Source organism: Saccoglossus kowalevskii, chromosome 15 (assembly GCF_978046115.1).
Source record: "Saccoglossus kowalevskii chromosome 15, keSacKowa6.1, whole genome shotgun sequence".
Classification (NCBI taxonomy): domain Eukaryota; kingdom Metazoa; phylum Hemichordata; class Enteropneusta; family Harrimaniidae; genus Saccoglossus; species Saccoglossus kowalevskii.
This window is the reverse complement of record NC_140655.1, coordinates 22,849,467-22,866,039: the sequence shown is the minus strand read 5'-3', so window position 1 is coordinate 22,866,039 and position 16,573 is coordinate 22,849,467. Positions and strand designations below refer to the sequence as shown.

Genomic DNA, 16,573 nt, shown 5'->3' with positions numbered 1-16,573 from the left:
CATAGACTCAAACCGTTCAGTAATTGTGTCAGTGTTGGGAGTACCTGTTATTTACCCTCTGACAAAAATGGGGTTAGAAACAGTTGTTAAATTTTGAAATCCGACAACATAACAATTCGGTGACTCAATAAAAGGTTGTCAAAGAGAGTCCAACCATTTAAGTTTTAAAACTCCTCAAGAATGTACATATAATTTCTTTTTAACAAGGGTTTCAAATCGTTCTAGCTATAGACCTATATATTGTTAATTTAATATCGTGACATTTTACTTCACAATAAGCAATAATTTCATAGGATGCGCTGACCGATTTAATTTTAAGAATTAACAATGATTTGAAACGCAGGCAACGTGTTGTTCCTGCATCGTTCAGTATTTATTTGAATCTAAAATGACAACAATAATTGCATTTTGAAACCATAACATTCCTTTCATTACTATTCTCATATATTATCAGATATTGAATATTTTGCACGATAATATAGTGTAGTAAAAAATGATGAACGAACCACTGTTGTTTTGTAAACATAACAAATTATGTCACGGCTGAATATGAATACTTCGCTAAATACTTGTTTGTGTCACCCAAATTGAATTGGCAACTTTTTCGTTCCAAGGAACCGCTCCAGTTTCCGTCTAGGTGAAACCGTTGGCGAATACGCAGATGTGACATTGCAATTAAGGACTGTGATGTTTGGCGCTAAAAATACTGTGATACCCCGAAGCCAGTTGAAGACGCCACTCCGAGTACTCAACGTCAATGCTACTTCGCATTCTTTGAGTTTAGTATCATAAACGTATTTGATGAAATTATAACTTGCATGATGTAATGCCTAAAGTGTCCATTGCTTATTTAGTCACACCTTGATTCGCTGAGACTTGTACTTCATTGTGCTCTAAACGCGCGGGTTCGAATTCCACCCTGCTCGCCGTTGATCAGATCTTCGCCGTTGCTCTTGTACTTAGGCACCATATCAGATATAGATTAGCATGCAAAATGTGCAGCACACATTTGCAAACCGCTTCATGATTATTGAGAGATTTTGCTCATGTGGAAATTACTGCTTGTGCTGCTCCACCTGTGATCTGGATTATAATACAACAATGTACGCACATTTGTGCACGTAACCACTTGGGATGAAGATTAACATTTGACCGTGTACACAGATTTGACACACAATTATATAATTGGTCTAATTGGTTATTCTGGACATTGGCATGTATACGAGGTGGTTCATTGTGATCCGCACGCGTGGGTTCGAGTCCCATCTTCATTGATCGAATGTTCGAATTTTAGAGTACCATAATAGTACATTCAAATATTTAGTGGATTTACAACTTTGTATGAATGGAATCGCCAAAATGTTCATTATCATATTTTGCTTGTTGAGCAGTTAACACTCGTCTTGAATCGCCACTTCAGTGTCGATTAGCATACAACAATGTACGCACATTTGTGAAGGTAACGACTTACTATCAAGATTAAAATGTGACTGTGTACACAGATTTGACATACAATTAATAATGTGGTCTAAAATCGGGTCGAACTATGTTCGTTATGCAGATGTCATGAATTTGTTTTTGCGTATCTGTTAACCGACTTAATTAACTGATTATTAGCGAATTGCTGTGTTATGTCTGTCATCGTGTAGGCCTATTTGAAGTTTTGGACGGAACTTGGCTTAGTGATTTGGAACTAATTACAAGATACCGTCGCTATTCTGACATCCGTAGTTATTAATGTAGTGAACGATTAATCAAAAGATATGACGTATTTAGTACTTAGTGTGATTGGCTTTATGATTGAAGTTTACGCCTTAGAGTCTTTTTACTGCTTTGTAATTGGTTAGAGTTTTGAAAATGAATAAAGAGAGTTTGAGTTGATCTTGGCGAATACTCCACGACAGACGCAGCCTTGGGCAGTCGAGTCCAGTCTGAGAGAGAGTCCAGTCCAGGGGCGAGCCTTGAGGCAGTCCAGTCTTGGGCGAGTCTTGGTCCAGCCTTGTGAGAGTCTTGGGGATTTTTCCCCAGGGCGCTGTGTCTTATAGAGTGCTCCAAAAGATCGACTAAGACGAGAGCTGAAACATATTTCATTGTGTGTGTCTTATTTGACTGTAAAGTTAAAGTGACTTTCCCGATCCCGTACCTCAAGGGGACGAGATAGAGAGACGAGACGAGTTTCCCCCCTGGCAAGTGTGGAGACCCGAGAGAGAAGATTTACCCGTGATACGTTTTGGATGAACCCGGGCAGGTGTTTAACACACATTGACATCCTGTGAAGAGAAGTGAAATGGCGAAGATGTGTCTTTCTTGTGAACCGAACTAACTGGCTCGATGGCAGAGACGAAACCGCGCTCGACGACTAACACCATTAACAGTATGGCACCGATGTACGACGCTGACGAGATGAAGACTTCTGAACCCCTTACGAAGGATGAGTACCGGATAGGACAGTATAATTAAGAATTGAGCGACATTAAAGACAGGAAGAAGAGAAAGAACGACCCGGACTAACGCGACAAGAGAAGAGACGCTTATAAACTTTGACTTTAGCTATCTGTGTATTGCTTAGAGAACCGCTGGTTGGACACTGAAACTGACACTGTGTAACTCAGGACGTTGAACTCTTTTCCAGAACCCTAAACCTATTGCTCAGTAATGTAATGTATTGCTTGCTTTTCCTATCCTTTTTACCTTTTTTTTTAGTGATGTTGAATTGTATGTATGTAAGCGCCCAGATCTTTGTTTTGAAGTGATATTTGGTGACGTTCGAGGTCCTTTATAACGATTTAAGCGCGCCTCAGTGGACAAGTATTTGCAACACAGTGTTTTGAGTTTTGTGAATTTTTATGGTGTTTTAATGAGTTTATGAGTACGGAATATGATGGGGAAAGTAATGCCCCAACGTGTTTTTAAGAGTTTTGAGATTTGTCGATGTACAGAGATATCGACGTTTTAAGAGTTGTTTTTGTTTATGTGTTGTTTCCGGAATACTTCTGACGCTTTTTGAGTTTAGTAGAGCACCTTTGTAACGTTTTTTTTTATGTCTTTTTGAGGTGAGAGTTTGGTGCGCTTATATACGTATTGTTTGATAACGCAAGCTTTTGTTCACGATTGACAGGTTTATATGTGACTCAGTAGTTTCTATCGTTTCGCTTTTCCCGTCTTTTTTGCCAGAGGAGTAATGTGTTATGATAGATTTGTCTTTGCATTCTATTTCCACGCCGTATGACTTTTGTTTAGATTAACGACTTGTGAGTTCAGTTGAAGTTTATAAGCGTATGTGACAGGAGTTTGATTAATAGCTTTTTTTTATTCATTGTTTATTAGTTACCGCTTTGCAATGCTTTAACCGAGAGACGCATCCCTGGTAATCACGTGATCATGCTGTCGACTGCAGCGATTGGCTGATCGCTTGGTTACACCGCCACGCCTTAGTTTTTTTGACCTTCTGATATAGAGTTTGTAACCTTAGTAATGGAGACAGTGCAGCGAAGGGTTACCCTCAGCGAACTGTTTGAGAAAAGTGAGTCGATTGGTAGCCTTTCCCTTGTTTTTGATTTATAACCGTTGATATTTGTGACTTAATAACCATTGTATTTGGACTTTATAATCATTGTACTTAATTAGTGTGTTTTACTCTTTTTGATTTATACCTTTTATTATTAGTATTGTATTTAACCCGTATGACGATGAGTGGCTGACGGTATCTTTGATTTATGAACGTGTTATGCCGAGAGGCATATTTCAGTTTGGGTGAAGGGATGTGTCATGAATTTATTTTTGCGTATCTGTTAACCGACTTAATTAACTGATTATTAGCGAATTGCTGTGTTATTCTGTCATCGTGTAGGCCTATTTGAAGTTTTGGACGGAACTTGGCTCAGTGATTTGGAACTAATTACAAGATACCGTCGCTATTCTGACATCAGTAGTTATTAATGTAGTGAACGATTAATCAAAAGATATGACGTATTTAGTACTTAGTGTGATTGGCTTTATGATTGAAGTTTACGCCTTAGAGTCTTTTTACTGATTTGTAATTGGTTAGAGTTTTGAAAATGAATAAAGAGAGTTTGAGTTGGTCTTGGCGAATACTCCACGACAGACGCAGCCTTGGGCAGTCGAGTCCAGTCTGAGAGAGAGTCCAGTCCAGGGGCGAGCCTTGAGGCAGTCCAGTCTTGGGCGAGTCTTGGTTCAGCCTTGTGAGAGTCTTGGGGACTTTTCCCCAGGGCGCTGTGTCTTATAGAGTGCTCCAAAAGATCGACTAAGACGAGAGCTGAAACGTATTTCATTGTGTGTGTCTTATTTGACTGTAAAGTTAAAGTGACTTTCCCGATACCGTACCTCAAGGGGACGAGATATAGAGACGAGACGAGTTTCCCCCCTGACAGTGTGGAGAACCCGAGAGAGAGTTTTTCCCCCTGATACAGACATCGCTTGGAGACAAAGTGCCCGTGTGGTTAAGGCGATCGACTGCTAATCCATTGTGCTCTGCATGCGTGGGTTCGAATTCTCGTCGACAGAATGTTGGCATTTTTGAAAAGCATAATTATAGTGCATTCAATGTTTTATTAGAATTACAACTTATATTAGAAATCAAGGCTATTAGGTTATAAAATCTGGAAGCCATTTCATAACGAATGATGTTCTCAACCTTTCGTTTTCATCTACTAAAATGTTGTCTGAAGCAGTTATGTGCGTGTCTCTGATTTTTGCTTTGAAATCATCTCAAACAAACAGGAAATGCCATTTCAGAAAGTTTCCAAGCAAAATTCTGGCTACGGCCATAATATCATCCTCGTCGACGAGATGTTCGCTATTTAGAGTACCATAATAGTGCATTCAAATATTTGTTGGAATTACAACTTTCTATGAATGGAATCGCCAACATGTTCATCGTTAGATTTTGATTGTTGAGCAGTTAACACTTGTCTTGACCATATGTGCAGCAGATGGCGGATTTGACGACAATAAAAATGAATATAATGTAGAAAACGATAGTGACCATGGTATCACAGCCGACAATGAATTTGAAGTTGATGGGTTTTAAAAAAATATGTAAATGAAAGTGCTGAACCACAGATAAATCTAGGCAAAAATATTTCTCGTGATTTGACTGAAATGGCCATAACAGTTCCGCAACCATTTTTCTAAATGAAATATTTGCAAAATCTTTTCGTTATTTCAAAATGTTTAGTTTATGGCCGTGATTCGCGCGACAGATTAACCACTGACAAATGCAACCTCACGCTGTATACAAGAATACTATACGATTTGAAACAAATTTGAAAAACTGGTCACATGCCGATACTAGACATGAATTATTGTAGCCACATTAAAATGTCCTGAGTATTACGACAACGACTTCTTTGACGAATTGTCTGCAATTAAAGAACGTTATTGTCTCTGTGTTCACATTTTTACGTACCATCATATTGGATTATAACTTTTGACTGATTTCAACTTGAACAAATATTAAACCTGTACATGAACATATCGCTTAGTATCCATTGGCCAGCCTGAGCGATGATACATAAAAAGCTAGCGAGAGAAAAAGAGAGAGGTAGCGTAATTGCGCTTAGAGCGTCTCTGCTAAAAACTGAACATGTAAGGCTGAAAAAAGTTTCTTGTCGGCGTACGCACCATTTGATAATCATTATCGAGACGAAAATCATTTCCGTCGTCGCAATTCTCAAATATAAGTTTACATAAAATGCAACAAAAACGTTTTTCGTAATTCACTCACAAATTTATTGGTCAACTAAGATCGTGATAAAGTAGCTAAATCCGTCTTAGAAAATTACAATTACAATTTCTGTGAGACTGAATGATAACTTTAACAGGATTGCGTATCCCGCCTCTAATTTATTCAAGACCACGTGTACGTGTTACAACTTCAGTCATTATGCAAATCAAATTTATCGTCTTTTGTCAACTATTTAGCCTGTAGAGTGAACGGTGGAAAGTACGCTCAAAACTGCACTGTAAATTTTGGAATAATTTTTTTTAAACGTGCCTTTCTCGTTCATTCACTCAGCGCATGCCGTTTTGCTTGTCGATTTATAATTTTAATGGACAATGAAATGATTAAAATACTGTTTTTTATACCACACAGCTGTTACATGCTCACAGTTTAAACTATGTGCGAAAACTCGTTCACTAAAACGATGTTGACTTTGCAGCATTGCATATTTCAATTCAACGCCGAATACCCGTTTATCAGTCAACACATTGTAAGGCATTAGTTAGCATGAGAGGTCTTCAAGCTAACCAAATATGCGAAGGGTCAGGCCAAAATGTGCGTTTCAGAATTCTGTATTCGCTGTTTGCGGCCGGAAGACACTGAAGAGGTCAAAGATCGCAAATATATGCTAATTTGGTTAAACTTACGTAATTTGTACAAATTCAAATGCACCAGATTTGTTTATTCGCATCGGCGTCGGTTTAGCAAGTAGCAGGACTGGGTGATAGTTTATCAGAGAGCTATATACCTCATCGGGCGTTGAAGTTGTTGACATCGATTCACACCGATCCAAGTTTGCACTTTCCTTCTGATAACGCACTGTACCGGTAAGTTGAGTTATCGAGTGCCCCGGCACACTGGCAATTACAAACACGAAAAGACAATGCCTTTTCTGAATACCCCCCCCCCCCTCTCACGCGAAGACAAAATCATGTGTCTCTGTCTGAATATTTGTACTGATATTTCTTAGTGATCAAATTGGTTTTTTTTCGTCACAGTTTAATGTATTGCTGTATTCATAGTTCCAGCCTTGCTCAATAATGAAAATAAGATACAACAGTTCCCCGAAATAGTTCTATCTAAAGTTTAGTTTTCCTCGCAGTTGATGCACAATTTGACCGGCCTCGGCACACAAACAAGATTATCAAGAGCCGTATACTAGTAATATCTTAATATCTTTATGATTATTTTATCCTAATTTTACTTTTATTACTTAAATATTATTGTATTGTGTTTCGAGAGACATTATACATATTTTTTTTTATAAAGAAATAATAAAGGTTGAGTTCAATTCTATCATGATGAAAACAACCTGAAACATTTATTTACAAATCAACGTATTATATTGATTATTTTTATTTTTATTTATGAAAATTATATACAGATACTTGCGTTTCTCGTGCAATCAGACATGTATGTTATATGATTTACATATCATGCAGCAAATAAATAAATAAATAAATAAATAACATAGTACTCAAACAATCTTTTTATTTGTAAACATGTATTTCCTACTTCTTTGCTAAACAATTTCAACTAAGAGAATTGTTTGTAAATATCAAAGCGTAGACACAAAATTTTATAAATAATTACGAATTAGCGACTATAACAATTACATGTAAACCATGTAAATTGGCGGCGTTTTCATACTTTATATTAATTTTATATATGTCGTCAATATCGTTTTCAATTCAATATAAAGACTACATGCTAGCTTGTACAGTCTTTTTAGAGAACCATAATTCGATACTAAATATTGAAATTGATAATTGTTGTATACCCTGCACAACTAAATTCATAATATAATATAAAAAAACGTCACACAAACAGCACGCAACTTCCAAATCTATCATATGACAATTGGTGTTCTGTTAGCAATCAACATACTTGACCTGCTCTGTGACCGAACGCTTTAATCATTCATTTGAGTGAAAGTTGACTGTTTATGTGACGTCAGCGTGGAACGATCTGTGTACAGTGCTAATTGTTTGTTATGGATATCGCTGAAAATACGTTAATATTTTATTAATCCCGCGCTAGGTAGGTATTTCGAAATATATGTTGTTGTCGACATTCAAATAAATACGCATTACGGTCGGGGTTCTACTTAAGGAATATTTTTCATAGTAATGTCTAAATGTTAAAACGCTGTCGTGTCTTGTCGATATTGTGTTGTCATACAAATATCAATCCCCACTGTGAATGTGTGAATAAATGACAAAACAGGATTGATAAAGTGATTTTTTTGTAATGATATGTATAAGGCATATTATGACATATCTATGAACTACAATACAGATCACGCGCCTGGGCGCTTTTTAAAAATTAAAAACAATAAAATGATCTCTCCAGCACTAATTCATCAATATAGACTTTTTGGTTTAAATAGTTTGTTTTAGTTAAAAAAAATTTTTTTTCAAATGAGTCTTGTTATCGTTAATTTTTGCTTGAACAAATTACACGGATGATCTATGCGTGAATATAAAAAATATCCTGACACGAATATACTTAGACCATAAATAAAGTGTTTAGCACAAATGTAATATAACGTTAGGGATGGTTCAATTGAGCCTTGGGGGGATATGTTACTACATTGTCAACGTAACTTCCAACAATCCCTGGCTAAAAATATAAATAATTAGATAAATGTAAATTTTATGATTTTAGAGATGAAAATTTATTAAATACTTCATTGTACTTATTGCCAGTCAAGTGCATTAGCGCTGAATAAAATTGCGTTTTTTGGGTGGAAGGGGTAATTTATGTTTTATGATCAAAACAGATTAAAATAATTCGTTTTTGTACCCTTAACACTTTTACTTCTAAATTGGTCTAAAATGTAGCTATTGGTTGTTCGTTTACTTTCAGAACACGGGGAGCAGAAATGCCTAGAAGAACACGAGGAAAGTCATTGAAGAGATTGAGGTCTTGTGAAAATGGTGCAGATCAATCGGAAAGTACAACTCCTGCAAGAAAATATGCTGCTGTAAATGATGAAAGAACAAAGGTAGTTTTTTCCAATATTAGATAAATATAAGATCAACAGATACATTATCATCATGTGCGTCTTCTCACAGGAGCCGCTAACGCTTATTTTTCCGCTTTCAGCCAAAATATCGTGAAACATAAAAAAAAAACGCCAAAACAAAACAACTTGAATAAATAAATACATGCCCTTTCCTCTAAAACTATAACCAATCAACGCGCCACGTATAATTTCGGATCGCATAGCCATTATTCTGCAGCCTATTGTTCGGTAGCGAGGCGGAAAAAACAGAAGGAGGGAGATGAGGTACCCCAATGTCTTCTGCAATAGGCTTAATACACTATTATCTAGTATGGGAAGGAATTTTCTTGTTCTGTTTATTTTCGTGAGCTGGGCATTAGTTCAAACTGTGAACCATTTATTTTTACTGAGATTTATTGTCATCATTTTAATGTTTTGAGCAAAATAATTGCTTTTATTGTATTTGGTGGAAAAACAATTTGGTTATATTTTTATTATACATGTTGATGTGGTTTTATTTCTGAATTTCGCTTAGCCACTGAAATAGTATATTGTGAAATATTTTAATATCGCGATAAGCAAATTTCCACGAACCAGTGGAAATCAGCAGATACAGGAAGTGCACAACCCTCAGTTCAGCCATAGGTTACTTTTTTATTTGGCCTATTCAGATACTAACTGAAATTACAGGTCTTCAGTTGGATCAAAAGTGTATCTTAAAATATTTGATGTGTTTACCTAGCTATACATACCAAGTTCAGTCTCCAATAACTGTATGGCCATGTGCCTGCTGATGATTTTATTTTATTTTAGATTTGCAGTGGTGCATCTACGAGAAAAACAATACCTGCAATAAGTGTTACTCCTCTCATTGGTAATAATAGTCACAATCTTGTTCATCATATCTATAATACATCATTCGGTAGAATGTCACAACATACAATGAGAAAGGTAAGATGATTGATTAGAATTTAAGTAATAGATTAATCAATTCATGTATTTATTTAATATAAATAACAAATGTCAACTTCTTGAGTTTAAACTAAGTGTCATTTATTGCAAATAGGTTTGTTTTATCAATACATCCCTTTTTGTTATTTCTTCAGAGTTTTTGTCAGCCATTCGTTCATATTCTCTCCAACGCTAAAGTATACAGAACAGCGAGTCCATTTGATAGGAGGGTCACTGCGCTTGAGTGGCATCCTACACATCCGACTGTCTTAGCCGCCGCTTCCAAATGTGGTGATATGATACTATGGGACTATGAAAGAACGGACAAACAGGAATTCATCTCAGGGGTAAAAATTAGCTATTTTCTGACACCCTTTGTTCTTTGTTATTAAATAAGTGTACACAAACATCTATGGAGTAATACAACAGTCATCAATTTCGTGTATTTTACAGACTGGCAAAGGCGACGCAATTACTGGTTTGAAGTTCAATGTCGACGATCCCAATACTGTCTATACATCCAGTGTGTTTGGTAAAATCAGCTTACAGGATTTCACTGGAAGACAATCTAAAATATTATTAGAATCAGACGACTGGATTCGGTGAGTGTTGTTTTTTTCTTTCAATGAATATTTTTCAGTGAATTTCTACCAGCTGGTATATTTGGTAATTCAAAAAAAGTTGCACGTAAAATTGATACAATATTAGGATATATTTTATTAGGTGCCATGTGAATTCTGTCAATGTTATCTGCAGAATTTTTACTGCCTCCATTCTGGTGTAACATTGCGATGTTGTGTTAGTCAATGTTGGAGCAAATAAACGTAATTTTCCATTAGGTTTGATAAGAAATGTCAATACAAGGGGCTCCATTTCATTAAGATGATCTTTATATGAAGGTTGAGTAATTTTTTCATGGATTACCGACACATACATAGCCTTTGATCGGAAAATAATGGGATGGTATCGATGGTAAAATTTAAACACAATTATCAAAAATATTTATCAAAATTATTTAAGGATGTTTTTTCATAAATCACAAAGGTGAATTTGCAAAATATTGTTGAAAGGATGGTAACTTTGACTGTATTTCAGATATAATCTAGAAATTTTAACATCACTAATCTGAAATATTTTCTGTTCTTAACAGTAATTGGTATTGTGCACTTGACGTGTCATTTACGACTGGTCTGGTAACCGTTGGTGACAGCGTGGGCAATGCTTTATTGCTTAGTCGCGAAGGTAAAGTGGTAAGTACTATAATTAAGTATTAAGAGTATCATCATGTCATATATGTACTAATAGCCACCTCAAAAAGTAATACTGAAAACAAGTGAAATTTTTTAATAATTTTTTTTTCAGAATAATTTACCTAATTTCGATGAAACATGTTATATATATATATGTGCATATCACCTAATTTGCATAATAATTAACAAATATTCGGCTTTCCGGAAGAGAATCCTTGCTAATTATTTAACCTAATTTGAATAATATTGATTATTATATTTCATTTAGATTTTATACATGCTCCAGGGTATTCCATTAATTTAGGATTGAAAACAGGCGAGATATGATTAACATATCACATGGCATTGCGTAGTCGTGTGTCCTTATCAATATGCATAACTGTAGTAACTCAACGCATCATTGCGGAAACGAACATGCAACCAGTGCTGTAATAAAGGCATCGGTCAAGAGATACGACTAAAATGACAAATAATCATATATGACCATGTTGCCTATTTACTATGCATAAATCACATCGAAACACTCGCAGATGTGATCAGATGAGCATATATGTTCATGTGGCATCATTAATATCTATACACCTAATATCAATAGAACTAGATAGGAATGTAAAACCAATTATGCCATAATTAAGACACCGGACGACATATGTGACTATTATAATACGCATAACTGCACTTCATGCACCGTTGTAGATGAATATATACAACCAGGACCATATTGAAGGTATCAGACAATGGAAATAACTGACTTTCTTCTGTACAATCAACTGTTTTCACGTTCATGCCAATATCAACACAGACCGACTTTTTAGAATTTTGTCTACACGAATAGAAAAATAGCTTCCATTAGTTCATGTTCTTACGCAAATTATTTTTTGCGGCATTCAAAAGATCGCCAAGGCGCTGGAATGTCGCCCATTTTTTGTAATAGATGTTTCAGATAAATGCGGCAATTGTACCTTATGCTTTGTCACACTAGAGTTCTTTCTAAACTGTCTTTGATTATTAGTTCATCTGGGAAAATGTTTGAATAACTAGAATTATATAGAAATTTGATATGTAATAGACTCTACGATAGTCTTTGAATTCATTGTTTTATACAAAATAACGGAAATGGCTATTTAATATTCGTGTTTTTTGGTTTTTCACAGCTTTGGAACCATAAACTTCATAAACAGAAAATCACGCACTGTGAATTCAATCCCCAATGTGATTGGCTGCTGGTGACATCATCAGTCGACAAAACAGTGAAATTATGGGATGTACGTATGATAAAGGGTAAAGACAGTGTTGTACATGTGTTGAACCATGAAAAACCAGTGAACTCAGGTGAGTTGTAGCATCCAGGGTAAAGAACCTTTGTCGCTGTGAGTAAAGTAAGAAACGTGATCATGTACGTAAAAATTATATAAATTGTGATTCTTGCTGTGTTTTTACTTCAAAATATTGCATGTCATGTGCAAACTTTGATTTTATAATATTTTTAACCTTAAATTATAAATATATTTGTCCATTTTTTCGACAGACTGATATATTTGACATTTTACTATCATGATGATATGCTCGTGTCCCGTCCACCATCTATGTGACACACCAATCTGACAAGTTCCATAGTATATTTGTTAATCTGTTGTAATAAGAGTACACTTTAAGTGCTGGTGATGTTAATTAGATCAAGATAAATATATCTGTTTTCCTAATTTAGCATATTTTAGTCCAGACAACAATAGGCTACTAACAACAGACCAGTACAGTGAGATACGTGTATACCATTCACCTGATTGGAGTAGAGTAATGAAAACAATCTTGCATCCACACAGGTTTTTTCAGCATATTACAGCTTTTAAGGTGAGTGTTGATGACAAGAATCTAACATAATATACACTCTCGCCAATTTGGGCTGTTGTTGCTGTTGATTAACTTAAATTCAGTTTAATCAATTGCAATTTAAGTTTACTTCAACTCAACTCAATTAAAATACAATCCTATTTATGAATGAAATTGAATTGCAGTATTATTTAAACTGTATGTAGTTGGAATAATTTTAATTACACCTATATGACATGCACATCTATCAAATCATTTGAATGAAAAACGGGTTCACTGTATTAGTTTTCTGTATAATGAATTATATAATAGTACATTAGATAACGATACAATGATGCCCTAGAACGCTATAGTGACAAGATAACAAGGTCACTCTTTTAAAATAATGTAGTGAATCTTCAAAACAGTGTAGTTATTTAAAAAGTGATTATTTTTGTTTTACATGACTAGGCATTATGGCAGTGTAGCGGATCATCAAAACAGTATATTGATTTATAAAGTGAATATTTTTGTTTAACATGACTAGGCAACATGGCATCCTATGTGTGACCTGATAGTTGTTGGAAGATATCCAGATGAGAAATTTCCTGGCTACATTCCCAATGAAACTCGTAGTATTGACGTCATCGATGTAAACACAGGAGATATTGTTTGTCAAATAAAAGACAGTAAAGCGCCAGGTTTAATATCGGTGAGTATCTAGCCAGAAAACGTGATATTATATCATATTTAAATTACATTAACAACAATGTACTCCAAGTCATCACATAAACTCTCATCAGTAGTGACAATATTTATGATATGACTCCCTAACTTAATACAGATTGCATTTAGTTTACTACACATGGTTATGTATAATAATGTATAATAATAGACTGTTTTCTCCAACTAGTGCAATTCGAGTAGTTTACGGTATCGACACCTTGTTATTCGATTAACTTGTCACGGGCACACACATTTCATTTTTTTTTCACTATGCAAGAACAATTTATAACTTTGTCCTGGTCGACATATAGTCTAAAAGTACTCTGTAAAATGTTGATTGACCAGCATGTCCTAATTGGTGAAGATTTTAAGACCACAGCGTTGCAATTATAACACCTAGGTGGAATGCTTCAAGCTCTTTGCTGGTATATGTCATAATAATTGTATTGTTTGAACCCTTGGAATAATCTATAGTAATTAGGATTTGAATGGCCATCATTTTAGCTGCACATGTGAATATAGGTAAAATGTATCGTGAGATACAAATTTACGTGTCACACAACCATTATAACTTAACAACTATTTCCAGCTAATATCAACTTAATTATTACATGTGTTCATACTTGTGACTTGTGACATACATAAAAGTAAAATGTAATGAACTGACCGATCTTTATTTTATTTTAATACAGTTAAATAAGTTCAGTCATGGTGGAGATGTATTGGCCTCCTCAATGGGTAATTTACTTGTCTTTGTATTTGTTTTCGGATCAGTCATATTTTAAGTGAACGGTATCTACGTAAAAAATAGTCTACATAAAATTAGAATAATAACATTAGAAAAATAAATAAATACCAGGACCAGTGTTCTTTGTAAAACAAATCCTGTGTAAACTACACATTGTATTCACCAGTAGTTTCATGCTTGTATTCCTGCAATTGTGATTTTAACAATGTCATAGAAACAAATATGCCATTAAAAAGTTTGTCAGGTTTGACTGTATGTTGATATTCTCTTTTAGGTGTGAATATCTTAATTTGGCATAAAAATGTAGACATAGAACGCAAACAACAAGCAATGATGGAAGAAATGCGACTAAGTGGCGTAAAACCAAATGAAGTAACAGAAAGCCAAAACAGAAGACGACCACAACAAAGGTCCACCAGAATAGATGCTGCAATGAAATCTAAGATTGCTGCCAAACTAAGAAAACAATGAAATGAATGTCTTCGATGTTGAGATCTGTGGTGGGCTCGAAAATCATCATTCATATGTCTAAATGTCAATGAATTGTATGGTTGTTTTGTACGTTAGATGTTAACAGGTTCCAATGCAGTGACGCTTTGTGTGAATGATGTCATAGATCTACATTTTGTAAAATAGCACTTTTGATGTATGATTTGTAATAATTCATATTTATACTTTAAAAGTATTAATACACATTTCATTACCAGCAAATATATACAAACAAATAAGCGTTTATCGATAACGGTTCTTCTTCAGATCAATAATTTTGATTATATAAAACTTGTCATTTGAGGTAAGCCTTTTAATCCTGCAAATCCTTTTTAAAGGTTTCGTAGACTATAAATGTCATTTTAATTTACTTGGATGATATAGAATATATAGTGATGTACCTTCAAAATACCCAACTGGTGACATTCGTGTTTCGAAAAGTTGTATTGTCGACAAGATTTTGTTTAAAGCTTTTAATTAGCTACGGGAATCGGAAGATATTCGCCTTGCCTATAGTCATTAAGAAGTTCAATAACTTCTGTTATAATCGAGTTTATAGCATCTTGTAATGTCATCATGTCATCGAATTGCGCTAATGATCTTTGCTCGACGATCACACATTTTCAATTAAGACTAGTCAAAGATGCACATCAGACTTTTTATATGTTTTCTGAATAGCTATCAGGCACCTCGCATTTGAATTCATAACACGGATATTTTTATACATGGCAAACGCTAGTACAAATTATGTTGTACGTCTAATAGGAGATTAGAAACTGCAAAATCCGTCAAAAACTTCAATACCTCAAAACGGTTGTCAAGGAGATATTAGCGCCGCCATTTTAAAGCTTTGAATAACACATATGTAAATTAAAAAGTAGAATTATGGCTACAATAACCGAGGTTCGGCATATGCCAACGTTTCGACTAATTTCTGTAGACATTCTGCTTCGTATTAATAACGAAATAAACCTGCAATAAATTTGTTCTCTAGAAAGCCGACACTTTGTGAAATATATCAATATAGTTTTTTAATAAAAAAGATTTATTATACTGACAAGGTTATTTTAGTGAGAAAATGTTTTTCATTAGTCATATTCTACACACCAGAAACACTTTGATTAAAAATGATTGATAGATAATCATCCAACTTTAATTTACCAAGGGGTATATTAAAAAATAAAGTAAAACAGTCAAACTGCTAATTGATGAAAGTGATCTTGAATTCAATTTTAACAATAACCACTTTTGATTCGTACCATATTGGAAAAGTTTACATCAAAGTATTTTTGCAGTTCATTTTTGATAGTAGACAAATAAAAAATAATATTTCAGACAACTACTTGGTTGAACATTTAAACAATCCATCAATAAATCTAGCTTTGTCTGGTATTTTATTTATGAGCGTATGGTATTGATGCATGAATTATGTATATGGACTTGACAGCATACTTCACTTCGGATAGCCTTCACTCACAAGGTATCAAGCTCTACGCCCATCGTTTAGCCAGCTGTCTGACATTATGAATTTAAAAACGGGGCTGTTGATATAGTAGGGGTTCATATAATATAATCATAATAGTATCATGTGCAAATAGTTTTCAGATCATAATTGCATATAGAGGGAGAGTAGTCACAAGCATTTGAAGTTCATTGTTTGTATACAGCAAAATACTTAAGGCAAGAGTTTACATGTACATTTTTAAGACACGATGGTAACGGACTGTTTGCAAAACACAATGGATTAGCAGTCCATTGCCTTAACCACTCGGCCACCTCGTCTACGTACATGCGACCATATCATAATGAATTTATCACGACTAGGTCTTAAACCAGAAGTCAAAATTACC

General features: G+C 34.8%; 1 protein-coding gene across 1 annotated transcript; it reads left to right on the top strand.

Annotated features, from left to right (window-relative positions):
• Positions 1-6,419: 6,419 nt before the first annotated feature.
• On the top strand, positions 6,420-15,134 carry LOC100376707 (DNA damage-binding protein 2-like). The gene is made up of 11 exons (XM_078012621.2): positions 6,420-6,570; positions 8,612-8,750; positions 9,564-9,701; positions 9,857-10,048; positions 10,155-10,298; positions 10,850-10,951; positions 12,106-12,283; positions 12,660-12,802; positions 13,308-13,472; positions 14,179-14,224; positions 14,509-15,134. The coding sequence occupies exons 2-11, from the start codon at positions 8,628-8,630 to the stop codon at positions 14,703-14,705; spliced, it is 1,428 nt and encodes a 475-aa protein (XP_077868747.1). The 5' UTR covers positions 6,420-6,570; positions 8,612-8,627; the 3' UTR covers positions 14,706-15,134.
• The last annotated feature ends 1,439 nt before the right edge of the window (positions 15,135-16,573 follow it).